The sequence below is a fragment of the Dromaius novaehollandiae genome, chromosome 8 (genome assembly GCF_036370855.1).
Source record: "Dromaius novaehollandiae isolate bDroNov1 chromosome 8, bDroNov1.hap1, whole genome shotgun sequence".
In the NCBI taxonomy this organism is placed as follows: domain Eukaryota; kingdom Metazoa; phylum Chordata; class Aves; order Casuariiformes; family Dromaiidae; genus Dromaius; species Dromaius novaehollandiae.
Genome location: NC_088105.1, coordinates 12,175,922 through 12,203,522, shown reverse-complemented (window position 1 = coordinate 12,203,522; position 27,601 = coordinate 12,175,922). Strand labels below are relative to the sequence as shown.

The window sequence follows — 27,601 nt, the reverse complement described above, 5'->3', positions numbered from 1 at the left end:
CTAGTAGCATGCTTCAACCCATCAGAGCCTGGACCTTTTTTGAAGCTCTGGGGCTTGAGACTTGAAGCACACCAGATACAGCTGCTTTGAGAGGTGCAGGCCAGCGAGTGAGAAGGAAGAGTGCGGCATCTGACCTGGGTGCATGTCCTCTGTGTTGGGCCAGCAAAGCCAAATGTTTGTCGCCTTTGGATTCACCATGCTGCCCCAAAAGCCAAACAGACATGTAGTAGCGTTGGCAATCCTTGTAGGAACCTCATGTCTACCAGACTCCCCTTCCCTGCCCTCCCAGCAGGTGCCAGCTGGGCTTTTTCTTTCTTTCCTCCTATGGTTGTGTTTCATCAAAGCAAGCACAGTCAGGGGATGCAGAGCCTGAAGGCTTACTAAAATTAGGCCTGATCTTTGGTCCTGTTTTCAAGGCATGCTGGCATCTGACGTACGAACTGGCTACAATCCGGGTTTGCAAGTCCTAAGTGCAGCTATGTTTGTATTATTGTTTGAAAAATCCTTTGGAGCTGCTGCATGCCTCTTGGCACAAAACAGCAGCACACAGGCACAGATCAAAGAACCCCGATGAAGTATATTTTGTCATAGATAAGCAACCTACGCTACCAAACTAGCTGGCAAAGGGGGATCACAGCAGAAGCACCAAGGCTGTGATTTTGACACAATGACACCATGTTCGTTCAGTGCCCATGACTCATTACTGGAGCCACATATGTTTGCTATGGAGATCTCTGGGTCTTCTGCAAAAACAGCTAATGAACAAGATGCTAAGTCCCAATTAAGTTAACGGGGCTCAAACAAATCTTTCATGTTGAATGCAGTGTTTTGTGTTTTGGTGGATCTGGGTCTTGCTAAAACTTCCCTTCCTTCTTCTTCCTGTTAGAGTTACTTAAATACCAGTGATTAAAAAGGAAGAACTATGAACAGGAGTTAAAACCCCAAAGTGTGATCAGGATAGATGTTTGGAATGATTGTATGAAATGCCTTCAAAGAGGTCATGAATAAGCAAGAGAGGTAAGGAAGAAGAGAGAAAACTGTGGTTTACACATTTTTTTAAACGTGAGTTTCTGAATGAAGAGGAAATGTTGCTGCCAGCTGTCTTGTTCAGCTGCGATTGCCTAACACACCATGGAAATCAGGGTCCATTGGCAGCATTCCTGCTGTCCTCACACCTCGATATGTTAACTCTGCCTGTCCCTGGGCCAGAGGAGCATTCATTCGGTGCTGGATTTGAAATAAAGGCATTCCAGCCCTCATCTGCTCTTTGGGCAACAATTTTGTTCTAGTTCAGGTCTCCACGAAACACCTGGAGGGCTGTCCATTCTTCTCCAGGCCTGTCCTCAGCCTGCCTGCTGCAAAATGGGCTTCTAAATGGCTGACCCCAGAATTAGGCATTTTCTAGGCCAAGACCAACATCTTAAACTTTACCTGAAAACAAATTGGCAATCAGGTGTAATGAAAACACTCCCAGGAAGCTTTGCAAAGCACGCTTTTATTACAGCTCTGTCTACGAAGGTCTACAGCCTCTCATTTGATGAATTATCAGTAGTATTTTTTTTCCTCCTAACAAGGTTTCCTTAGAAATGGAAGCATTGCTGAATCTCGAGTCTGCCTGGCATATTCCGGGGACATCTGGCGTAAATTCTTCATTATTAGATTACATTAGTTGCAGCAATAATCATTCACATGGGATTATTACATCCAAGCTTGTCTCACTGCCTTTATCCTTTCACACATTGTCTTTCCTGGTTTCCCTTCAAAGGTCTGTTGTGAGTCTGTGTTGGAGCAAGAAATTAACTTGTTAGTAATTTATGCATCATTTCCTCCAGCCACATGTATTTAGGGTAAGATCAATAAAATATAATAAGGAAGCGGGTGGGTATTGTCACTGTGGGGCTGAAATAATTCCTTTGGTATCACTGTAAATCCTTCCTTCGCATATGAAAACCTGCAGGCCTGTCCATCATTAGCTTATTTTACAAGGCTGCATCAGCAGGACATTGATTCAGCTCCTTTGTGTGCTTGCAGAGTTCATGTCCTGCTACTTCTGCTCACAGTCTCGCAGCCATGCAAAGTGATCTGAGCCAAGGTTTAAGATTTTGAAACAGAACTGTTGCATAGGTTTTCTTCCGGCTCCTGTGATATAATTAAAAGTGCCATCTAACACTGCAGCCTCAGTTTTGGAGTGGCTCCATGCTTTTGGAGATGTTAGGTCTGAGCACTGGAGCACCATGGCTCAGGGCCCAGAGATCTTGCCGTCTGTGGGAACTGGAGAGGGAAAGCTGAGTGAATCTGCAAGGTCTGTGGCAGGACTGAGAGGATCTGGAGTCCCCAGCTATTGCTCTGACTGGTGGGTACCCCTTCCTAGATAGTAATAAGGAAGGGAGTTTAGCCCCATCTCACAACAGTGTAAGGATATAAGAGGGATGACGTTTGTGGGGAGAAGAGGCAGCAGACAGCAGGCTGGATGTCTACGACTCCTAAAGAGGCTCAGAGTTGATGCCACGGAGTATCCTGTGTTTCTGTGTCTCTTTCACACCTCCTGGCTCAAGTCCAGACTATCCTACAGGGTTTCAGCTGTGTGAGAACTTGAATTTGGGGTATTTGTTGCAACTTCAGATGGAGATTTTCCTGAAAATGTAAGTTCAAAACAGCAGTTTGGCGCTCCTGCAAGCTCTGCCTGCCTGGTTTCCTGCAGCCAGTTTTCCTGCGGGAGACGTCCCTGCGGCTGGTGCTGATGTGGAAGGGGCTGCGTGGTCCACCTTGGCTTCAGCAATGCTTGTCTGATGGTCTGAGGGGACTACAGCAGTGCAGAAGCTCTGGTTTCTGAAAGCCTCTGGAAGCAGAAATCACTCTGGGACCTGCATGTTTTGTTGCCATAAACATGGAGAGATCCAGGGGAGGGAGGTGCCTGAAAGCCCTCCGAGGTCTGAGTCAGCCCCTGGAGGAATATTCTTTGTGCAGCGTGCTGGGCTGGGCAGCACAAAGTGTACGGGATGGGGCTGCAAAGGCAGCGCAATCCTGCCCTCCGCAACCCCGGCAGTGTTGACAGAGCCTGAAGGGGAGCACGGAGGAGATCAGATCCCGAGATTATCCGTGCAGACAGGGGACAGGAATGTTGTTTGCTTGCAGCTCCTCTCCATTAGCACTGGCAAACAAGGAGGGAAAATGCAGGCAGACGGTTTGAGGGTGCAACAGAGACAAGTAGGCACAGGGGTGAAATCAGAGGGTCCAAATTCAGCACAAGAAAAACTGGTCACAGCACAGGCTGGTTGTCTTGTTCTGAAACCTTTGTAGACACAAGGGTCCGTCCAGCTCACCTGTATGCAGCTAGTGATGCTGCCCAGGAATGCATTGCCCCTTGTCACCTGCCCCCATGGTCCTCAGAGGCAAAAGCCAATTATTCCTAGTCTCCGATGGAATTTAGGGGGGATGTGGCTAACACAATCACCTTTTTTTTTGACAGCAAAGTTTGCTATCAGATAGAGTGGGTATGTTTACAGACAAGAGAAAAACGGCCAGCTGGCAGAGAGAAAGGAAGAGAGAAAGAGGAAAGCAGAAGCGAGATGGATAAGTTATGGATCCATGATAAGAGTTCAAAGGAGAGAAGTTATCACAGTCTGGAAGTCAGGTAGGCTGGGCATGACCCATGGCTGCTCGTGACGGGATGACAGCGCTTTGCTTGGTTTCCTTCCATCAGGAGCCACAGGTAGAAAAGAAATTGCTTCTAGGAGACACTTTCTCAGCGGAGTCACTTTGGACCGACTCTTTCCCACCACACACCAAGCACGTCCCACCCCAGCCAGCCCGCGCAGCCAGCCCTCCCCCTCCACATTGCAACACCTCCTGCTTTCCAAAGAGAGAGGAGCCCAAAGAGCAAACACAGGAAACCCCAGCCCTGGTCAAGGTCTGGGAGGTAAATTTGTAACTTAGGACAGATCGTGAGGATGCTGGTTTGTAACAAGCAAAGGCTCCTTTCTTTCTGATCCCATCCTTCTCCGACAGCCCAGCACAGCTGGGAGAGCTGATCCCAAACATCCCTTCATGGTTGAGTCCACTGAAGAGACAGGACGCAGGTTGGAAATGCAGCCGGGCACACAGGTTCCTTATTCCCTGGAGATGGGCTCCTTCCCTCATTTCTGTAAGTTCTTGCCCTCACCCCCGGGAATTGGGCTGGACTGACCCCGCAGTCTCTGGCACAGTGGGCTCAGTTCTGCATTGAGGAGCTGTGTGGAGAGGCTGGTGAGATGCTCTGTGGCCACCGCTGAGCAATGGGGCTTGCTGGCCTCCTGGGCATGCTACTCCCATGGTAGTAGGTGCCAACCAAGCTGTCCCTCCATGGGAGTTTCATTCAGTGCAGGTTTTGGAAAGAAACGCTCGTAGCACTGTGCTGCACTCACCTATTACTCTCAGTGTAGTTTATTCTCTTGAGCTTGTTGAGGAGATGTACAGGACTGATGAGAGCTGCGTGGGACATGTTGTTTGCTAGGTACGGACCCATGGATCCGTGAGAAAGTCAGTAAGAAGGCTGGTCAGAAGGCTAGGGGTCAGGGCTTTCAACGAAAGGCTGAACAACTATTGCTGCTTAGTGAGGGGCAGAGCAAGGAGCAAGAGAAGTCTTCAAAATCAAGGAAAACCTGTGTAAACAGAGAGGGAGTAGTGGAAGGGTCCTATAAGAGGCAAGCCAAAAAAATCATGAACATGCACTGCAGGAAGGAGGGCTCAGGTGAGGCACTGGGAATAGCTATTTAACAGCATCAGTGGCACAGATGGCTGGGGAAGAGGTGGCATCTCCATCACTGAATGTCTCTGGTCCTGATTTGGGACAGGCAGATGGGTATGATGAGCTGACGAGATCCCTGCCAGATCTGTTTTCTGTGAGTCTGTGCTTTCCTCTCACACTGGAGGACAAGAAAAGTGTCTGGAGTGTGGACTGGGATACTGTGCTTGGGAGTGAGGGCTGCAATGTTTTATACTGAAGGAATTCTGTGGATCAGTTCATAAAGGTTAATAAAACACTGCTGGAAGTTGTATGTAAAACTAGCCAGGAATTTTCTGTGAGAATAATACTTTTTACACAGTGTTGTTTTTCCAAAAATTGAAATTGGCCCTGGATAAATGTTGATTGTTGTCAAATATATTAAATATGTATATATGTGTATATACATGTATGTATGGAGGAAGAGAGAGAGAGAGAGGGAGAGAGAGAGAATTCCATGGGGAAAAAGTCAAAATGGTCTAATTCACCTCAGAGCAGCTTGAACTCGCCTTGTGTTTTGAACTGACCCAACGTGTTTCACTACCTCCACTGAGTGTGAGCTCTTTACAAAATATGTGTAAATATACCCTGACCAAAAGGAATATATTTTCTTGCCTTTATATATTTCCAATCACACACAATTTAAAACAGCAACTTAACTTGCTGCTTTCTTAGTAAAAATATTTCATGAATCAATATCAATCAGTTAGCATCAAGGATGCACCGGGAGATTTTGGATGTAATATTGCCTTGGGGGCTGCCTGTCTGGCTCTCTACACCCTGCAGCACCAGGTTGAACTCTTGGTCACCAGACATTCCCCAGCCAGGTTTGGCCTCTTTCCCGTATGAGAACAGGGTGATCCTTTTTACAATTTGCATTTTTCCTGGATTGCTTCATGCAGCCCAATTTCAGCCCCAGCAGCTGCTCCCAATGTGTTTGAGAGGTGATTTTGGAAAAAAAATCAGACATAGTCCTCCCATGGCTCTAAGCCGGGAGCTGCTATCAGTGGGACTTGTGTGCAGGAGTTGCAGTAATCGCAGTCCTCAGCCCGCACGTGTCCCACAGCTCTCTGTCCCACTTCCCTGTAGTGCTTGACGGAGCTTCCTCCTCAGCCTGGAAGAGGGTCTGGCACCCAGCGACCTGAATGAAGTGCCATCATGTTTTAATTGGCTCACCAAGGAAACCAGACGTTATCTGCCCCGAACAACTTGTAAATCTGTGGGCTGTTTGCAAGTGGATGTGATAGAGGGTGTCAGTGCTGGAGGCAGTTGTGTTCAAAGAGGGAGAAAGACCTCACCAGTACGGAAAATCTGCAGCAGGACGGTGTGCCTGATTAGACATCAGAGAGTCCCTGGAGGAGACCTGGCTCTCCTTATTTCTGTCCCTCGCTGTACCAAATTGTGGGCATCTGGGACTCACCTACCCGGGAGCTGGTGCACAGCACTGATGCGAGGCTCCCTTTGTGAGTCCTGTGCATTTCCAGCATAGGTGCATGGTCCAGGCTGTCCGTAGAGCCCAGCACAGTGTGGCCAAGCTGCTCCTGGGGGGTGTCCTCAGGTGCTGATGTGTGGCCCATGAGACATCCCTGGTACATCTCTGTGGGGCAGAACTGATGTTGTAACTACTTGGGGCATTGAGGAATTACTGTATTCCTTATTTTTATTTTTTTTTTACAATATTCCAAAAACTCGACACATCTAGACTCTGAAGTGCTCCCAGGGTGGGAGGAGTTTTGGTCAAGTTCCATCGGTTTTGCAAGATTCCCTGGCCTTTTACTGGAGTGACTCGCTATATATGAGATACTGTGAGCAAATGTGTGGATGCAGGCAGCTCTGTTTCCTACCGAAAAACCTGGACAAATAGGTGTCCCTGTAAGTGAAAGGACAGAGAGACACTATTGTCCAAGGCTCAGAGACCTAAAAAGCTGGTCTGGGTCAAGAGTGCCAAAGGCTTCCACCCCACTAGTCTTCTCTGATCCCGCAGCATGAAGGAAGGCTGTAGAAGAGCCCTGCCTGATGCTCAGCACCAGTCCCAGTTTCAAGCTTCATCCTCAGCCTCTGTTGTCTGGTAATGATCTGCAACAGATTTATCACCAGCTATAGCTGAGAAGGCCCAGATGTGAAGTCTAGTGTGTGCTGCCAAAACAACTCACGGGTACTAACAGGTTAATCTGTTCCACTCTGCATCTGTCAATAAAGCATGCGTCCTTCCTGTCCTGACTTTTCCCAGTTGACCTTTTTAACCACGGTTGCAGGTTCTGCCCGATCTTTCCTTTGACAGCTCTGAAGATTCATTCTGAACTTTGCAGCGGTGATTGGTTTATGGCAGGGATCGGCAACCTTTCATGGGTGCAGGGGCTGCCTGCTTTTCTCTTTCTCAAAGCAGAGCTCACACATGTCTGAAGAAACTCTTGGGGAGCTGGGAGATGCTGCCTTTTCAATAGACAAGATGTTCCTTTTTGGCTGGTTAGCTTGGAGCTAGCTTTCGTGCGAGGAAGAAACTTCTGCTGCACTGAAGTCAGGGAACCAGGAAATCACTGCTGCTCTCTTCAGAGCCTGACCCCTTGCTCTTGCCCTGCTACGTGCCAGCCAAACGCTGGCTGTTGGTGCTAGCTGACTCTTCACTGAAGTTGTATTGCTAAGGCTGCACTTCTGGGTGCTAGAGAAAAGGACAGAAAATAGGAAGAGAAAAATTTCTCATTGGACAGGTATGTGGGTGATGGGAGCCTTCCATGACAACATGGTCAGGTGGATGCAGTGTGAACAGTCAGAGTGTGCGAGGTCCATCCTGAAGGCAGCTGCTGTCCAGGCCAGCAGTGATGGTCTTGGTTCTTGGAGGGCATTTGTGGTGCCTCAAGGGGACAGGCTGTGAATGCCCCTGCTTGCTGTCCTCTGCCTCATGCATCAGAGCCATGGGTGAGACCCGTGCAGTAGTGTCCTGGACTGGCTTCTCCTTTTGTCTCCATGCTCATCATTGCCTCTCGACCTTAGACCTGCAAGCCGAAGGGCTGACCCAGCTCCTCGATGTCACCTCTAAGGCTTGCAGGGCTGAACTGCTGAGCTTGCAGGGCTGCTGCTGCAAAACCAGGTGAACAGCAGGCTGGGGAGCCCCTTCAAGCAGCCTGAGGGAGCGGTATCTCGAGGCCTGAGCTGTTGGCTGCAGCAAGCACTGGCTGAACCAGTGATGGTAACAGAAGGTCTGGCTTTGCTCTCCACTGATGAGAAGCATGACAGGCTGACCCAGTGGGACTGTGAAACAAATAATGAACAAGAAGGATAGGTATCTTTCAAGTACTGTTACAACATGAGACCTTCCAAGGGATTGCAAAGAACTCCCCTGCAAAGCCAGGAAAGACATGACTTGGAGTTTCTGAAGCTGCGGGTGAAACCACACAATTTTGCCCCCTTCCAACAAACCCCGCACCTTGCAGGCTCTCTTTAAAGACTGACAGGAAGGGCAGAGATCTAATGGCAAGGAAGCATCTCTTTTAGGTGGCTGCTAACAGGATCGGATTGCAAAAATCCTGTACTCACAAGATTCAGACAGTTTAGAAAGAGAGAGGAAGAGCTTTGGACTCAGCCAGTCAGAGCTGGATCTGGTCGAGGCAGCAGGGTCTGTGCTTACATGCTCCCCTTCCCTCTGTGCCAGGGTACAGTGGCACCAGTACGGGGATCCAGTCCCTCTGACAAGGGGTTTGTCCCCAGTAGCAGCAACAGCCAGAATAAGGGACACGGACACAGGTATCACCTGGCCCTTGGGGAATGGATCGCCCTGAGCAGCCCGGGGGGCCGGCAGACAGTCACAGCATGTGCATGAGTGCATGTGTAGCTGAGAAAGGGGCACAGCGTGTACACACGTGTGTGCATGTATGTACACAAAATCTATAATGAAAACACCTTAACGCTTCAATTTGCTTCTTTGAATTTCCCAAGGACTTGCTCTGACTGAGATGAGTTAAAAAAAGGAGCACGTCCTGCTGCTATTTTCCTGTTACTCCAGTGACCTTGTGGGGAGAAGATTGTTTTATTGCTAGCCTGTTCCTTGCAGCAGAGAGGGGGCAGGAAAAGCCCTTTAATTAGCTGATGAAGGGGAGATGTCTCCTTGGCTGGACCTGCAGTGTTGCAGCAGGGAGTCCTGCAGCAGTAGGGGAAGGGGTAGGAATATAGGTAAGGGGTGTAAGCGTGTGGGTGTGGGTAGCGGGGGGGGGGGGGTAGGGGGTAGGGGGGTAGGGGTGCGTGCATGGGTGCGTGCATGGGTGCGTGCATGGGTGCGTGCGTGCATGTGCTTGTGGGTGTGTTGCAGGTGTTTTGAATCTCCTCTTGATCTACTCCAGCTGAAAATCCAAGGCTGGCCACCTGTGGGCTTTTCTACCCAGTGGGTGAGGTTAGGAGGTGGTTTACAGTTGGATCTCCCATTTCTTGCTGTGATTTTGAGCTCCTGGTGAATGGATCCTGCTTGGTTTCTCTTCTGGCTCCTACTGCAGTTGCCAGCTGGGCTGATTTCGAAATACAGCTGAAAGTCCTCCTTGTGTGCCCTGCCTGATGCCTGGTGCTGTTCTGCTCTTCCTGTGAGTCCCCTGTTCATGCTGAGGGAGATCCTATCACCAAGGGATTGCTGCCTCCCTGGGGAGAGGTGTGAGGCTGGCCTGGGGGGAAGGAAGAGGATGGGGAAGTGGGGTGGTAACTGGGGGCTCCCCCACGTGCATGGCAATGAGGCCAGAGAGGAAATTGCTGGTAAACTGGAACAATAGCACAATAAATGGGAGTAGCACTGAAAGTGCCAGGTGGAGAGGCACAGCCTGGTGCAGTGGTGCGTTGCTGGCCATAAGGCAGCAGGGTTGGTACCTCTGGGTGAGGTGGGCCACCAGACCTGGTGTCTGCATGCCCTCCTTTGAGGAGGAGCATCATATGGCTGGGAGCTTGAAAATGCTGAGGTGGCTCTGGCATGATGGGATGCAAATGCTGGCCTTGTCCTTGGTGGAGGTGGCTGCCGAGTGTGGCTCTTGCCTTGAATGGGTCCTGCTGCCCCATGGATTTGCTGCGATGCTCTTGTTTGCTTTCTCGTTGTGGCTTTTTAAAGGGAAGCCTCTGATACGACTCCGGCAGAAACTGCTCTGGAGTTGGCTGGCCTTTCTGAGCTATGTGCAGAAATGTTGTTGGTTCCTGAAGAAGACATTCTGGGGTCAGATCTCAGCAGTCTGTCACCTGTGAGTGGTACTGGAGGTGGCTGTGGTGCAGGGATGCCTGGCTGGATGGGTCCCCATGCCTGCACATCTGACTGGCAGAAGTCCTGCTGCTTTGGGGGCTTCGCAGGGGGTTTATCTTTACTTTTTTGGCCTAGTTCTTCTTAGCAAAGCTATAGTTTTTGTTACTGTTGAATAAAGCCTCTGTTCTGAGGACTTTAATTGAGGGAGAGAAGCATGAAATTGCAAATCTCATCAGGGAAGACATGCTCAGAAGCTGAGTAAAACCCAGGGGGTGGATTCTCCTCTTGTGTCACCCACTGTGCTGGGATAGAGGGTACCAAGTCAAAGTGTGCAGGAAATCTGGGTCTCCTTTAAAAAAAAAAAGGAACAAATACCAAGTTTGTGGTCCCTCAAGCACCCCGGAGCATGTGTGCCACATCTCCAGCAAACCCCGAGCAGATGGTGAGCAGGTGAAGACTGAACCCTGCTTGTGGCACCAGGGCAGGCTCTGGAGTGGGTGCACGGTGTCCGGCCGAGGGTGAGGTGGTGCTCCCCTCTGTGGGGGGTTATAGGAGGATACCAAAGTGTTTCGGGAAGCTGGCTGACCCCTGCATGGGTAGCAAAGGGGTTAAAGCGCAGCCGTTCTGCCCAATCAGCCTGGCTTGCCCGTAATAACCAATTAACGGAGTGTAATTGTGCAAATCCATATGCGGCAGTAATTACCAGGGAGATTAATGGATTCTTTCCTTTGCGAGCGGACCCCGCTGCCGCCGCCTGCCAGCGTCCCCCGCCACACACACGGCCCACCCGAAAGGACGCAACGAGGGGGAAACCGCGCGCCGACCTCGGCTGGATGCTCAGCGCCGAGGCTGGGTGGATGGGGAGGCCCTGTGGGGACTGCCCGGTGCTTGTTTAAATAACCCTTTTCATCTCGCTGCGTTTCCTTACACGCGGCTCGCCGCTCCTTGGCTCGCACCCGGCCTCCCAAGGACAGTCCGTGCGCAGCCTGCCGGGCCCTGGGCTGCCGCGTCCCTGCCCTCCCCTTTGTGCATTCATCCTCCCCTCCCTTCCCTCCCGTTTAGCCCTAATTGCTGCAGAATGCCACATTTGTTCGCCCTCCGCTTTTGTCGCTTTGTTATTTTAGTTGCAATGGGTAATCCAGCAAATTGTTAAAGGCATACGTGAGGCGAGGAGGGGAGAGTGGCTGGGAAAGCGGGGTGCTTCGCACTGGGGTTTGGAGAAGGTTTCCGAGCTGAGGAGCCGCGGTTGCATTTGGGGAATGGGCTGTGCTGCGCTGTGATCCCGGCCCCTGACAGACCGGCAGGTGCAGGAGCTGTGAGCTCCCATGCAGAGGTCCGGCCCATGGGGAGGCTGGGGAGCCAGGCATCTCCAGCCGTGTGCAGGGGGCTGCAGGTGCCCGGGGTGGCTGCATTTGCCCAGCTGGAGATGGGACAGGGCAGGCAGAGATTGCACTGCGTCGCGCATCAAGCAAAGGCCTGTCGCCTCCTTGTTGCCTTCCTTGCTGCATGGTCCCGACCCGATGCTGGAGATGGCCTGGCTGGTGGAATGGAGGAGAGGAGATGGGCTAGCTTTTAACTTGGCTTAAATAAAGCTCCAGATCAGGATAGGTTTATTCTCAGTTCTGCTTCTAGGGCTGAGCTGAGAAAACCTGTTACTACTTTCCCCCTTCTTTTTGGAGACTGATTTTGTGGCTTTTGCTGACACAATAGAAGGACCCCCTGAATGGTTGGTGGGGCATGAATCTGCCGTGGATGGGGAGGAGGAGCGCCAGGGTGGCCTGTGTGATCGCACACAACTTCTTTTATTCTTTTTTATTTTTATTTTTATTTTTTATTTTTCTCTCTCTCCTCCAGCTGCTGTGACTTGCTGCAGCAGCTTGATGGAAATCCTTGCTGGAGCTCAGCTGGCCAGGGCCAGATCTTGCTGCTGGGGCTGTAGCTGCAGGGCATGAAGGTGGTGGCACAGGGAGCTGTGCAGGGAAGCAGCTGCTGCTGCGGAGCCAGGAGGACAGGGAGCAATCAGGCCAGGAGCCTTTCACCTTGGCACTACCCATGTGATGTTTGAAGGGTGGGGGGAAAAAGCTTTTTTTAATTTTTTCCTCCCCTGTGTGTAGGCTGGGATTCAGACTTGGGGTAGGCCAGAGCCATGCAGCCCAGGTGCAAACATCTGGTGAGTGTAATAGCAGTCTTTGCAAAGGTCTGCCTTGCAAGTGGTGGATGCTCACAGGGTATGTAGGAGCAGAGCATGCTCCAGCACCCTTCCCCCTGCAGATGCCTCCAGCAGTGGCTGCCCTGAGCTGCTCAGCTCCTTCCCCTGCTTGGCTGTGGGGCAAGGAGGCTGCTGGGGCTGTCCCTTGCCCGGGCATCCTCCATCCATCCTGGCCCTGTTTGCAGCCACAACCATGTTGATAGACATAACTGATCTTTTTCTTACTGCCTACTCATTGCAAAGGCCAGGAACGTGGCCGCTCAGAGGTAATGGCTGTGCGAGACTCGGCAGAGATGCAAGCGAGGTTCCTCTCTGAGGGGAGTTAGAGATGGAGGGGGTTTTAGGAGACACCTGCTTGAAGGAGATGGGTTGTGTGGAAGGAGGTGTTTCTGGTGCTCGTCCCCGAGGCAGCTGCAATAGCTGTCCTGTGGCTCAGCTCAATCAGTGTCCCCTCTGTCCTGGGCATGGGAAAGGTGCTGGCCAGTGGAGTCAGCACCCTGCTGGGATGCCCAGCCCAAGTGCTGCCTCTGCTCTCGCTGCATGGCTGCTTTCGGCACAACCGTCGGTCCTCAAAGTAACTCTGGAAATAGGCACGTTCCTGCCAAGCGGACCCGTTGCCCACCTGGGCACCGTCACGGGAGCTCCTGCTAATGACCAAAACACATGTTTGCTCCCCTGCATGATGGGGTGGAGAGCAGAGGAGCTGGGTGATGAGGCCACCCTAGGGAGCAAGAGCAGCTTTTCGGACAGTGATGCTTTCTGGCCAACCAGGCTAAAATGGGAATGCAGTGGGAAGTTTCAGGTGCACCAACCTGGATGACCCCTCTGTTTTGGCAATGGCTGGCAGCCATGCCTTATGGGATGTGTCCTAATGTAGTGCAAATGGCAGTCTCACTGCCAAGCAGTGAGGAAGAGGAGTTAGGAAGTGTCTTGGCTGATGAGAAGCCAAACACCTGCAAACAGTCTTGGGTCTGACAGGGCAGGGCTGGAGAGAGGGAGCTGGGAGCCAGCCAGACCCCGCTCTGGCTTGGAGCTTCTCGCACTGCTCTCCCCTCTGTGGCAGAGGCATGCTCCAGAGAAGCTGTGTTTTCCATCAAGTAGCTGAGACCTTTGCTTCCTTTTTTCCTGGGATTTTGGTCATGAGTCATCAACAGTAGTTAGCCTGTCCTCCTGAGCCCTGGAATAAAAAAGTGACAGAGACTGTGGTCAACAACTTCCAGTCACTGGGGGTGGGGGGATACTCTGAATTTTCTTGGGCTGGAAAACTCCAGAGTTTGGGTCTTGTTTGGGGTACTGACTTTCAAATGCTTTATCTTGTGTGATGGTTATTTCTAAGCTGCAGGTCTTTTTTTGAATTGGGGTAGGAGAAAAATAACTTTTGAAAAATTTTCTTTCATGGTTTCCATTCAACTGCTTCCCACTCGGTTTTGTTTCACCCTGAGAAATACTGTACTCTGTGCTGGCATCTGTCCCCTTCATCCCTTGTTTCCTTTTCTTCCTGCATACTCCTGGCCCAGCAGGAAGGAATGGATGCTTGGAGTAAGGGTGTTTTTGAATTAAACTTTTTTCCACTGGCAGGGCAAAATGGAATAAACATAGTTCTTGGATGAATCAATGCTGTCAGACTGCAAAGGCCATGGCACAGCCAGAGGATGGAATCTTTTTGTGGATCCGATGCGCTTACTCTTAGTGCAAATGATCACTTCTTTGGGTAAGCACTGAAAAATGAAAATGCTTGTCCTGAGCATCTTTGAGTCCTTGGTCTGTCCTGGGCTGATTCTCACTAGATTTCCATCTCATACAGCCACGGGCAGGTTGACACCTTGGCCCAAATACAATGTTGTGCTGAGATTTTTGAATGTGTTTGCAAAGAGGATACTAACATGTTGGGGAGTCCTTCAGTGCCTCATCCATTCCTTCAAGAAAGGACTGGGACAGAGGTGGTTTTCTTGGCACAGGTTGGCTCGCAGGACCCCATTAGCTTGGTTTTCACCCAGAGAGAGAGACAGGGGAATCTCCTTGGCTGTTGCAAATGGGGCATTCATGATTGTCGGGAAGCCATGTCTGTTGGCATCAGCTGAGGATCTCAGCTGTTTTGTTTTTGTTTCTTTGCTTGTTTTCCATTTCACCTGGCCAAGGGTCCATCAATGCTGACCTTGCCTCGGTGCTGTGTCATCCTAGGTTAGAGGCTACGTGAGCCAAAGCACAGCAAGTAAATGGGTCTCTTGGGCGTGTTCTGCCTGCAGATGTTCAAAGTACCTCAAGCCTCAGGAGAGAAGCCTTCCCAGCCAAGCTTCCCACCTGGCTCACATGCCCAAGAGCATTCTGGGGGACTCAGTGCACTGAGTGAGATGTCTTGCACAGTTTCTGGGATGCTTAAAGTGTTGGGGTCTCTGCTGCCCTGGATTTTATGCTGCAGGGTTGCAGAATTTAGTGGGTAGATGCAATTGAAAAGCGTGGTAATTATTAAAAAAATAAACTAGGGGTGGTCAGGCCAGCCAGCACAGCAAGGTTTATGTGGATATGGCTTGGCTCTTACCTGCCAAAACATCTCTTTGGGAGCAGCCCCTAGCCTGTACTGATTCCCAAACCATACTGGGGAACTGTCTGGTCAAGCCTATCGGGGACTGCATTTGCCACTAGCAGGATAGACCCTGGCACTGTGCCCTGGTGCTTTCGGCTTTACTGGTGTGGATTTGGCCTTTATGGCTCTGCCGCTAGTCTTTTGGGAAAAGTCATGCCTTGGAGCTTAGTTAGTGTTGGGCTCTTTGTTTATGGAAAATTTAAGATTTGAAAATGGACTGGGCTCTGGATTTTGCAATTGGGATGTCTGGTGAATGGAAGAGACAGCTCTGGACTTGAAAAGCTGCTCTGTGATCTTCAAGGTCCTCTTTAATATGTGGTGTGCAGGTTTCTTGAAAAGTTGGTGCACATTAGCAGAGCGGTGGTACCTGAGTGTGCATGTTGTGTGCTGTACCCATGTTATCTGAGGCCCTTGCTCCCCTGTTGCATCGAGGCTGTTCCTTCTCCTCGGACGCTCTAAGCATGGGCTGATGTGTGGCTGTGGACAGGCCCTCACTTCTGCTTTCTTTCCCTTCCTACTGGGGAGGGACTGGGGGGCAGAGAGCAGCTATTTGGCAGTGCCAGCAAATGTCATTGCACATCCTGGTAAATTCTTAACATGTTTGCTCCTCACCGCTGCACTTTCTTGGCTCTCTGGACAGTGTGGTCTGTACCTGTCTTGATCTAGGGTCCTTCTTTTCTGTGAGGCACAAGGAATTTTGTCAATCTCCAAGGCTTTAAAAAACAGCAAATTTTCTGTTTGGTGCAGGGGGACATGTGGATTTTGGCAGGAGGGTATGTTTGAAAGGAGAGGGCACTGGTAAGAGAAGGGATGCCCGCTGCAGTTGATTTGTTGTCTTCCTCTTGGCTGTTCAGGTAGGGGAAGGTTTTTAAATGGAGACTTTCAGCAGGGAAGCGTTGGGAGGAACCAGTCTCCTGGGGGAATACTGTCTCAGCTTCGTGTTGTGTTTGTCTTCCTCCAGCTGCCACCGAAAGGTGCGTCCTGGGAGGCAGGACAGCTGCCAGAGCAGTTGAGGGATGTGCCTGTCTGTCAGAGCAAGGCAGAGTTGTGTGAATGTCCAACAGTCCAGGCTGGAAAAGTCCCATGCAGATGCTGGTTGGAGCTACAAAGAGCTGATCACAAAATGAACCTGCTGGACATTGGTGAGCTGGGTCTGTTAAGTCCCCGTGGTTTAGGAATCAGATCCCATCCCAGCTGGCGGCCACTCTGCTGCGGTCTCAGAGGGAGCCGGCTGACAGACCAGCAGGTGAAGCCAAGCACAGGGCTGTGGTCCTGGATGCAGTATTTGTGAAGAAGCTGTCTAGGCATTTCTCTGCAGCATAGTGTCAAACAGGGTGTGCTCTGTATAAAGATGTGGATTTGGTGTTTTTTTGTTTTGCTTGTTTGTTTATTTTTCCTGATGACTCAGAGGCATTGTAGGTGCAAGCCCAGAGGTTTGCAATGTCCAGGAGCACTGTGCTAATGCTGTTAGGCTAGAGGTGCTGTTTCAGAGTATTTGGAGCAATGGAAACTTGCTCCAAGACTTGCCTGAAACTCAGTGGGGCTCAGAAGAGCCAACACCAGGATAATCACGTCATTACATGCATGAATGAGGTCTTTGCATGTTAGATGAGACAGGAAAGCATTGAGGAACCTGTCCCTCCCTCTTTCGTGTAGATACGTTAGTGCTGTAGCACTACTTATTTTCTCCTTCTCTCCCAGGGGATCTCCTGGATGAGCTGAAGTCTGCTGGAAAAGGGGTTAATGATAGCAGCAGTGGCACTTGAGCAGTGAAGCAGAGTTGGGATCTAGGCAAGTTCCTTGGCTTCTGAGGTGCAGCAGGCACCCCATGAAGACATAAGCAGCTCCACTATCCCACTCTGGGGAATCCCATATTGCAATAGCTTATAGAAAATGCCTTGTCAACTGAAGCGAGGACTAAACAGCAAAGGCAGCTGGCTGAGAAATGCTGACTGAAGCTGCATCCTGGTGATTGGTAAATGTGGCTTTAGGGCTCTCAGTCCAGATCAAAAGCTCTGCTGCCATGTGACACAAAGTGCTAATCTGATGTAAATGCCTCTTCTCTCTTCAGATCTGTTTAGATGATGCTAATGGGCCAACTTGATAAGGCAGGCTTTATCCTGGATCAGATAAAATCTGCTCTCCCATAGCCTGCTTTTAGTAGACATAAAGCACAAGAGAGGTGGGAGTGATTCAGTGAAAGCCAGATCTCTCGCTATGGCATTACCATGACCAATGTGTAGTCAGATGCTTGCACCTGATCCAGACAGTGTTAAATGGACAGATCCAGCATGAATGAGCTTGCAGCTGTGGCCTTGCTTGCTTGGAGAGAGTGTGGGTTAGAAAGTCAGAGGGATGTGCTGATCTCGGCTCCCCGCGGTGGGACAAAGAGGGGCCTGAGACGAGGTGTCTTGCAGGATAGATATTGACCTTCTGGGTCCTGGCTGTCGTGACTAGGACCCTGGGGACTATGCTGTAGCTGGTGATGGCTACAGTGTCCTCAGCTGTGAACATACCAGTGCTACCTGTGATGTGAGGGCTGGTCCTCCTGGATGCCCTCAGTCCTTCTTCCCCTGAGAAGGGAGCTGCTCAGAGCACAAACAACCCCTGTTACCTTGAACTCCCTGAGCCGTGTTTGCCTGGCTGGTATAAATAGCCTGTCTGAGGCAGCTGGATGTGATGGAGATTGACAGGTTGTCTCTGGAGTTTTGCACTTGCTGAAGCAGGAGGAAATCTAAAAGCACAAATGTGGGGGCACACAGAGCGAGAGCAGCAAGTGAAGGGCTGCTGACTGCACAGGACACCAGGGCTGCAGTGTCCACCTGTGGGAGCCCTTTGCGATCTTGTGTAGTGCAACACAGCGGCAAAACCTTCTCAGCTCCTCATGGAGCTCTGGTGGCCATCAGCAGATGCAAGGTCCAGCACAAACCCTGGGTGTAGGGGCTGTTCCCTGTCAGTTGTGTGTGCCCCAGCTCAGGGCCCTGAGGAGAGGAGTGTGGTCTGCTAACAAAAATTCCATCTTTCCCAGTAAGAAGAGAATGAAGAATTGAGTGGGATCAAGAAAAAAGGCTTTTTGAAAGTGTTCCTGAAGTTCTTCAGTGATACGTTGGGGGACTGAGTTTGGTTTAGGTCATTCCAGGCTTCTTGGAAAGTCAAAGAAGCCCTAAAAACAGTGGGGTTTTTGTTGTTTTTTGGGAGGCTTCTTAGGTGTCCCTGGCTCTACAAGCAATAATGCAGGGTTAATCTGGTCAAGAAACTCTTTTCTTTCAAAGAATTTCTCCAGAAAATGGCAGCTGAGCAAAATGACAGTATTGCAGGTGACTGTATGTGCTGTCTTCTATGGGTTCTCCAAGAACCTGGGGGCTTGTTTTCAGGAGACAGGGAAATCTTGGGCTTCAGGGTGTATTTTTCCTTGAAGGAGTATAACTCTATTGTTTTAAAGCATTTTGCAGTAATCTCAGCTTCACATTACGTGTGGTTACGCAGAGCTGACGTTTAAATGGACAATCTGTAGGTCTTGTGGCCCTCTGATGGGAAAGGGTGTTTGCAGGATAGTGTCAGGGAGGAGCCATGTGAACCTCTCCCAACCTGTACTTGGAAAGCCCCTTGCTGAATGCCAAATGACACATCAAACCAGACTTTAAGGACCGGATGCTCTTTTTCTCACTAAAGTCTCCTCTGAACAGGAGGGACTTTCAGTCTGCCCATGGATTGGGATGATTTTTGGCACTTGCCCTTGGAAATCCTGACTTTACTCTGTCCTGATCCAACCTGAAGCCCTAATTTTACAGCCCAGTTGGCAACCTTGCACCACTAACTAAAGTGGAGTCAGAGGCTTACCTTGGAGTGCAGAGGGGTGTGTGATTCTCCCAGTCCCAGTGTGGCAGCACCTTGCTGTTTTTAGCTCCCAAACCTCCTCTGCAAAGTCAAAAACGTGGAGTGACTTGTCTGAAAGCCTGCAGGCTCCCCAGCCCTAAGGGATCACTCTGTAGACCAGACCACTGCCCCTCCACACAATCCATGCCCAAACCTCTCTACCCCACGTAGCACAAATCTCCCCGATGAAGGGCTGGATTATTTCCTCCATTTACCCTGATCCCAAGCAATGCATGCTTTTGACAGGAAAACATTTTTTCCAAAGAGCCTACATGTCTTTTTTTTATCCACCTTCCCAGGAATATTTTGCTGCATGCTTTTCCATGACGCTACTGCCGCTGACCTTTCTGCTCCGGCAAGGGGCAGTCGCCAGGGAAGCACATAGGCAGCGATTCTTCTGCCGTTACAAAGGCTGGGATTGTTGGCAGCTTGACGCCCGGGCAAGTGTCTAATTGACTTGACTCTCTCTAGCTGGGCTCCGAATGGGCTTTCTGCCTCAGGATATCTCGGCGTTATAGTGGACCTGTTGTTTTTGCTCCTCGCACGGTATTAAGAAGTGCATTGTTGGAGCAGAATGCGTGAGTCAGAACGGATGTGCTGCCCGTCGCCTCGCAAATGAGCGCCAGCGCGGCGCAGAGCCGCTGCGGTGGAGCGAGCAGGGTCACCTGCCGCCTGCGCTTGGAGGGGGAGAAAGCTTCTCAGAGCATCCCGGAGAGTGAGCTTGGCTTGATGGGATAGGTGATGCTTAATATGCAGGAATGGACAGATATAAACCTGCCCGTTGCATCTCAAGAGGAGCGTTAGGATTAAAATATCTCCTCCTCTCTAGTTAACTCTGGCGTGCTCCCCCACCCCAGCGTGTCTCTGGGGCAGGTTGGTGCTGGGTGCTGTCTGGACTGGGCAGACACCTTGCTCCGGTGTCTCTGTCACCCTGTCCTCCGGCACGAGTGCCTGGGAGCATCTCGTCTGTGTCCGTGTCAAAATGTGTTTGTGCCGCCGTTGGCGCCTGCTGTGGAGGTAATTCCCAGGGAAGCCTGGGCAGCTGGGCCCGCACCAGGCAAAGCCGCTGGAAGCGCTTAGGCAGCCGTAAGAGGATTCGGTGGCACCGCTGATTAGCGTCTAGGGCCTCATTATGAGGCTGGTAATTGAAGGTCTCCTGAGGTTTGAACAGACGGGGAATTATCTGCCTGCAGAGCTGGGTCTGGGCTGCAGGGGACGGCACTCTGTGCGAGGTAGGCAGTGCCCCCCGGAGCCCCCTTCGGTGGGGCGGCTCGCTGGGGACGGTGGCCCCGGACCCCGCGGCACGTTCCAGCCTGGGGGGGACCTGGGGAGGGGACCCGGTGGGTGGCAGCCGGGGGGTCGGGGAGGGCAGGCTGCGTTATCCCAGGTGTGTCTGCGGTGCAGCCGTTCGAACGCGCTGCTGCGGGTAATTGCATTAGCCTGGTGGGGCTCCGGGGCTAATTTCATTAGCCGTGTGTCTGCGGTTATGGCTTCGCAGGAGACGGTGGTGCGAAAGGGCAGGGCTGGGTGCGGCAGGGCTGCTCCTGCAGTCTCCCTCCTCCCCGGCCGCCAGGAACCTGGGCAGCAAGTCCCTTTTGGGGACTTTCCCCTGCCCCAGACCAATGCCAACGGGTAAAGCAAAGGGGTGCTTGGCTAGCAAGGTGCAGTGGGGGCTACTGGGCAATCTAGAAAGGGAGCCTGGGCTCTAAAACCAGTGTCCTGTCAGCAGCAGATCTCCTTTGGGACAACATGGCTCAAAAGCAGTGGGAGGAGAGGGAGATGTTGCATGTGGCTGTGTGGTTATGAGGGCTACCACTGCCCTCATTGCACAACCATAGGACACCTCTGCCCTTAAACAGGTGGGACGGGGCCATGATGGGATCCTGAAGAATGTGTGGGGTTTTCCTGCTTCAATCCAGCATGAGAGGAATGGAGACATATGGGATAAGAGTATTCCAGTTTGGGTCCTTACGTGTTTAGGGTCTGACCCTGAAGACCAGTGTCTCAAAAGGCTTGGTGGAAAGGGCCTGGGAAGTCTTTGGGATTTGGGCTATTCCAACATGCTGTCAAGACATTGGAAATTTAGTTTCTGCCATCGGAAATGGAAATTTGATTGGGAATGGAGCAAGACAGGGGGCCCGATATAAATCGGTGCTGCTTTGTCAGAAGTCCTGCCCTGGCTGATCCTCCAGGGTTTGGTTGCGGCATGTGGGCCCAGCTGGGAGCAACGTGCCAATGGTTTTCCTTCCTACAGTGACAGTGGTAGTCATAAAGTCTTCCTCTTTTACAGAAGAGAGGTGGGGTATAGAAAGCCTTCGTGAATCTGAAACAAGGTCTCGTGAGCTCTCTAGCAGAGGTCAAGGAGCTATTTCTGTACGGTCCAGGAGTACTTAAGACAGGCTGGAGTTGGTCACCGTTTGATTTGGGTACAGGAGACGGAGCATCTCCCTGCCTCAAAACCCCTGTTGGTCCTCTAAATTAACTGCTTGATGCTCACTTTGCCCAATGAGAGGGCCAGGAGGGGTTTCCTTGGAGCCGCTCGGCTTGTGTGTGTATTGCTCTGCAGCACCAAGCACTCGCTAACCCAGATCTGCTAAAAATCAATGAAGTAATCCACTTACTGCTTGGGACTGCCAACCTTTTTAAGGAGCTCAGAGCTGTTTTGTCTTCTTCTCTTCTCTCCCCCTTTCTTCTTCTAAGCTGGAAGAAGAAAAAAAAGAGGGGTCGGGGGGGTGCTGGCAGAGCTGGGCTAAAATCAAGCTCTTTGCTCTGGGCAGATCAATAAAAATAATTCCCTGCTAAAACTTCATTAGCATGGAATTAAAGCTGCTGAGATCTCATGTAGTCAGGAAGAATTAATGCACCCACCACAACTCAGCTCAGTCGGTGCTTAAAACGCAAAGCGGCTTCGCTGCTCGCCCCTCCCCATCCCGATGCCGCCGGGGCCAGCCGGAGCCTGCGGCAAGCGCCTGCCCCGTGCTGCTGCGGGCCGCTCGGCGATGGCGCGACCCCTTTCTCCAGCCTGGGGGCATGGTGCAAGCCAGGTGTGGATGGCAGCAGGGCGCAACTCTTGCAGAGGGAGACAAAACTGTTGATTTGCAAAGGTGGATTTGTCTCTTGATGCAGTGGTGCAAGTCTGAGTGCCAGTGGGCACGCGGGGTCGACAGCCCTGGGGCATCTCTGTGGGGTGATGGACAGACAGAAAGGTCTCTTGTTTGTTGGGGCTTTTTTGACTGAAAAGTGTTTTTTTCAGGCTTGTCAGGAGAAAAATCTTTCCCTGCTGAGAAATCCAATTTTCCATCCAAAGATTGAAATGAGCAGCCTCGCAGCCTCCACGGGGCCCTGCTTCTCCCGGCGCCCTGCTCAGGGCTGCTCCCAGCTCCTGCCCTAATGGGAGCCTGGTTGCCACCACTGAGGCAGCAGAGCTGGAGGCAAAGCCAGCGTGATACCAAAATGGCAAGTGTTGCCTGCGGGTTAGGAGTCTCTGTGGCTGCTGGTGGCCTGATGCCACTTGGGGAGCACCTGCGAAGGAAGGAGCTGTGTGTCGGGCTCTCGAAGGTGGCTGCAGCTGTGAGTGCTGGGAGGAGAGCTGGCCCTCATCGGGGCATGTCCCCCAACTGTGGCAGGGTGGTGGGAGGGGGGACACATGAGGTCCCTGCACAGGCAGGACACAGTCCTGCATGGGTTAGGATATTGCTGCGTTACGCTCTCGCGCGGGTTATCGAACCTTCCCGTCTCCCTCCCTTCCTTGGACCTCGTAACTTCTCTGGCCTGATAGCAGAGCGCGCGAGCGTGCCCCTCTGCTACTTCACCCCTCTCCCAAAGAAACGGCTCCGCAGTGCTGCTTGTGCAGTAAAACAAATGGGATGGGGGAGGTGGCCAGGTAGAAAATATGAAAGCTCTCTCTCCTCTTTGTGTTCCCTTTGCGTGCTGCAGTTACCTGGGTTTGCTTTAGTAGGACCTACTCTGAATACTGATCTCGCTTCTCACAGTATTAAAAACAACCAACCAGGGAAAAAAAAAGTGCATGCACCTACACCCCAGCTAATTGGCTGTGCAGAGTACAGATAGCACTGCCAGCAAAACCCCTTGCTCCCACCGCCGATCTGGTTACCTGGCTGTCTGGCCCTGCAGAGACGCACTCCTAAAGGGTAGGCATGGTGTCCTGGTGAGCTCCAGGTCCTGGAGGTGCTCTGACACATGCACACAGCTCTTCACCAGCTGCAGCCATCCACGGCATGGTATCGTCCTGACACTGCACATTACCAGGTGCTGGGACCTAGAGCCAGAGCAGCAATGGGAGGAAGCCAAGGGTCCTTTTAAAACTAGTTAAAAAAATGGTTACTGAAATTTGCTTAAACTCCAGCTAGAGAGAAATGGGGATGACAATGGCTGAGGAAGAAACGAAGCTAAAACTAATAACCTTTCCTCTGCACATGCAATAGCTTGGGGCTGACAGCACTACAGCTAGCATCCGTCTGCGTTGAGGCTGGATGCTGTTAACTGCTCTTTTGCTGGTGTGTTGAATCGCTTTCCCATGTGACATGTGGTGCCAAGGGGCAGCATGGGCCCTTGCGGGAGCTGGAGGGGGAAACAGCCCAGAGGTCCTCACCAGCTGCCAAGTGTCCTGATCTGCTCTTCTCCCCTCTCTTCATGTCGCGGGGCACGGTCAGCCCCCGAGGAGGTGAGGCAGAGCCGTCCTTCCTGCGTGCCCACCCCTGCACCTGCGGGAGCTGCCCAGCAGCCCCACGTGCTCGCCCCAGCACATGGTGGGTAGGGCCCCTCGCAGGCCCCATGACCCACAGTATCCACGGATGGAGCTCTGCAGGAGGCAGGGCAGACCTCGGTCTTCGCTTGCTTTGCAACCTTGGGCAAAGTTCCTCCCTCCTCCATGCCTTTGAAGTGACTTCAGCCTTTCTGATCTGGGTGACACAGGATGGGCTGTTGCCTGCCCCCTGAAATTGCAGCCCCATGGAAGGGAGATGGGTCTGGTCCCGCTCCAGAGTCCTGATCCCTGGGGGTAGCAGTGCTGGGTGATGCTTTGCCCCGCTTTGCAGCTGGCTGCTGGATTCTGCTTATTTCTCGCAGCGCTTGGTTGTTGTGGTAGGTGGGCTGTAAGCTGACACTATGGATGTATATATGGGACCAGCTGAGTATCTCAGTGGATGGTGCTGCCATGGTCAGGAACTATTTGCTGACCGTATCTGGCACTGAGCGAGCCCCACTGGGCTCTGTCCCCACTCCCCTTTTCTTTCTTCTCTCATCCAGCTTCAGCAACCAGCTTTAAAGCAGCCCCTTGCAGACTGGCTCCTGTCTCCACCAGGTGATGTTCCCCCAGGCAGCTCGCACCCCATGCTGCCTCCGAGACGCCAGTGGGACGTCTGCTCATCGGTTTGGCATGCAGGGTCTAGCAAGCAGATCTCTGGGGGCTTGGTGCTGCAAGGCTGCTCTGAGAGCCAGCCGCACGTCCTGCCCGGGCTGCCCTGTCCCTCATGGTGGCATCCTTCCTACGAGCCATCCCCGAGCATCCTGCCCCCCACAAGCCCCCCAGGGCCACGGTCTCATGGGGGACGACCTGTGCTGCTGTGTGCCAAGACAGCTGGCCACTGGGGTGTGAAGCCTTGCGTGGTACCTGGTGGGACTCCTTCTCTTGGCTGCTTTTTGGGAAGGGGAGCTGAGCTTCTGACTCCACCAGCCCCCGAAGCCCTGGCCCTCTCCAACCCCTCGGCTGCGGTCCGGCACTGCGTCTCGCTGGGGCACGGGCATGCCGCCACCCGGGGAGGCCGGCTCGGTGGCTGCGGGCACGCTGCCTTCACTGCCCCGCACGTGAGCTCCTGCCCCGTCCGCCGGGCGAGGGTCGGCCTTTCTCGCCCGCCTGGAAAACACCTCCACGTGCCGGGGGCTGCTGAGACTGATAAACTGCATCAAGAACAAGCCGCATTCACTGGTGGAAAGGCAAAGCGTGCCCCCTCCTTCCCAGCGATGCTCCTCCCCTGCACAGCTCAGCCTTCCCCCCTCAATTTCTGATCTATACGGGAGCCGGCGCGCATCGATCCGTGCCTCGGCCGGGCGGCCGTGGATGTGCCGGCAGCCGGGGCGGCCAGGCACGGGGGGCAGCCCCCGGCGGGGTCGCGCCTCGTGGCGGGGAGCCGCTGCCGCGACGCGAGGATGAGGCCGGCCGAGGAGGAGGCAGCTGCCCCGGCGCCCTCGGAGCCCCCCTGCCCTCGCGGAGCCGAGCCCCGGCCGGCTGTGCCGTGCGCCGGGGACCTCTGAAGCGAGAGGAGGCGGCTGCGTTTGCAAAGGGAAGAGATGAACTGAAGATTAAACATGTATGGGAATTACCCTCACTTCATTAAGTTTCCCGCAGGCTTCAGCAGTGAGTATTTTCCTTGCGTTTGCAGTCTGCGCCTTCGCGGATAGGGAGAGAAACTGATCCCACAGGAAGAGCTGGGGGGGAGGAATTTAAAAGCGTGGTTAACCTATCTTCTCCGTGGCAGTAGCCTCCCGGTCCGCCCTAAGCAGCGCCTGCACGCTTACGGTCGCGGCTGTCTTTTGCCTATGCGTGTCCTGAACTTCAGCAAAGCTGAATCCGGCTGTCTGAACCGGTGCAGGCACGATTCAGACCACGAACAACTCTTCCTCTAAAGTTTAGGATATGCTGTTTGAGGGATGCTTGTGTGTGTTGGGTTGGATCTGTTCTTTGAAAGAACAGGATCAAATCAAAAGAGAATTCTTCCAATTTTTTTTTATTTGTGAAATTACTGGAGGAAACAGCTGCTTTTAAAGCATGAGCCTGCCCCTTCCCTGGCCCAAGAAAATCCGGAGTCTCTCCTTTCCCTGGCCGGTGCCTCTCTCCTGCCCTTACGGCACCGGTACTGAAGCGATCATGCGAGCTGGGTCAGGTTAGCCAGCCGAGGCCGCAGGCAGCGGTCTGCACAGGGCTGCCGCGGTGTGCACGGCCGCGAGTTACACCGCCACCGCGCACGCCAGCCGAGAGCAAGCCTCTCGTGTTGCAGAAACGGGAACCACTCTGGGGAAATGGGGTTTGCATTATTTTTATTGGAAGTTACTCTCCAGCTGAGGGTTGCAAAGCAGCAGAGCTCAAGGACGGCTGTATCGTGCTCCCTCGATGTGCTGGCTGCTCTCAGCTGGGACAGTGTGCTGCCGGATGGGGCAGCCGGTGGCAAACCAGACCTGGCACAGCTCTGACGGGGCACTAAAAGTGGTGGAAATGGCTTTGTTCCAACATGGGAGGGCAGAGGGGGACTAGGGAGAGCAGGAGGTTGGTGCTCACCTAACCGGGGCCCGAAGGGAGCTGGTGGGAGTGCTTGGCTGCGGGGCGGCGAGTGCCCGCGCGTCCTCGGCCGGCACGGGCAGCTGGGGCGGATGCCTCAGCAGGGAGGGCTGGAGGCGCGGGGCAATACGCTGTGTTCCCTCCTGCAAAGCCCCGGAAAGGTTTTCTTCCCAGCTCTCCCAGTATTTCTATTTAGCAATTGCTGGCCTCAAACTTTCTGGGCTGCTGGCAACGTATTGATGCCTCTTTGGGGAAGGTAAAGTGCAGTGATGCTTGTGTGTGTGCAAAGCCTTCGTGCTGATGGAAAACTCCCCAAGCTGTCCTCAGCCCTTCAGGCTGTGTGTACACCAACCTGCTGTTTCTCCGCCAGCGGAGGCACGCGCTGCCGGTGGAGTCTGCGTGGGAGCTTCCCGCTGTATTTTTCCCTCTTGCCCCAGATGCTCACCTCTGGTGCTTCTCTCACTGCAGAAAAGTCATGGATGTTGCACCAAATCATCCCCAAGTTTTACAAGTCCCTGACTTTCCAAAATACCTTTTCAGGTGGTTTCTGCAGTAAAGAGACTTCTTGTTGGAAAAAAATCTATTGCCCACTCATGATTTTAAGGAACAGGGAAATAAAACCTGCACTTTCTCCTATTGCTGCAAGAAGCGTGAAATGATAGATGGGGAATATTTGTTTGTTAATTTGTTAGGTACTAAAATTTCACGAAGAGATGAAAGAAAAGTGACGTTCAAACTGATCTTCATAAGAACCAGGCACAGACCCCTGTCTGCAGGGATCACCATGCTCAGCAGAGCATTTTGGAGATTTCTAGGGGAGGAAAGTGTTAGTGGAAGAGGTATTTCTGCTCCACCAGGAGAGACTAAGGCACTATTCTCTAACCCCCCAACAATTCAATATATTGGGACTTAACTTTCATTTAGTTAACAGTGTATTTAACTGGCATTTTAACCTGCATTTGACTTGGTTTAAAAAAATTGAGGCATTGAGGTGAGATTGCAGCTTGGATGCCTTAATGCGATGGGAATCTTGCCTCTACCACCGACCCAGTGTCCAAAGCTCCCCACTGCCTTGGGTCTCTGGCCACAGAGCCCACGTGGGCAGCCTCGGTCTCTCGCAGGCCCTACGGACCCTCTTGGTCTTTGCTTCTCCCCCAAACATAGCTACAAAACTGTTCCTTGTCCTGCCTGTGCTGGCACCATGAGGGGGGAAATCAGGTCAGTGGACAACAGTCGTGTCCACATGAGGACGTCAACTTCATTGCACTGGTACTGCATGGTGCAGTTGGAGGGCAGAGTTAAGGTGATGTGGCTGCTGCTGTTTTATGGCATGCTGAGATTTTATAGCTTTGGGATTTCTTTTAGCTCTGAAATTCTGAGATGTGTTTTGAGCAGATCAGCAGCATGTTGAGACTGTATTTTTTCAAAATGCAAGCAACTGAGACATATCCTCTAACTTAATGTTATCTGCATTCCAGTTAGAAATAAAGCACACATTTTTGATAGTGTGTATAACTGTTATTTCCAGTCTTAAATGGCTGAATAACACTGTCAAATATGTATCTGAGAATATACACACACAACTGGTATAAGCACATCATTTGTGCTGGGAGAAAGGGCACTACGACTGTGAAGTATTGCAAGTGAGCACACAGAGTAACAGTGGAAGT

The 27,601-nt window shown here is 52.2% G+C and overlaps 1 protein-coding gene across 2 annotated transcripts in view; it reads left to right on the top strand.

Moving 5' to 3' along the window:
* The first annotated feature begins 3,981 nt into the window (after positions 1-3,981).
* RXRG (retinoid X receptor gamma) overlaps positions 3,982-27,601 on the top strand; it is a 41,875-nt gene continuing 18,255 nt past the window's right edge. Inside the window, exon 1 of one of the 2 annotated variants that reach the window (XM_064515666.1) lies at positions 3,982-4,144. In XM_064515666.1, the coding sequence (XP_064371736.1) occupies positions 4,048-4,144 (97 nt within the window). In that variant the 5' untranslated portion in view covers positions 3,982-4,047. Of the gene's footprint in view, positions 4,145-24,726; positions 25,014-27,601 lie in introns of those variants that run through there. The other variant, XM_026123405.2, reaches the window with a different exon arrangement.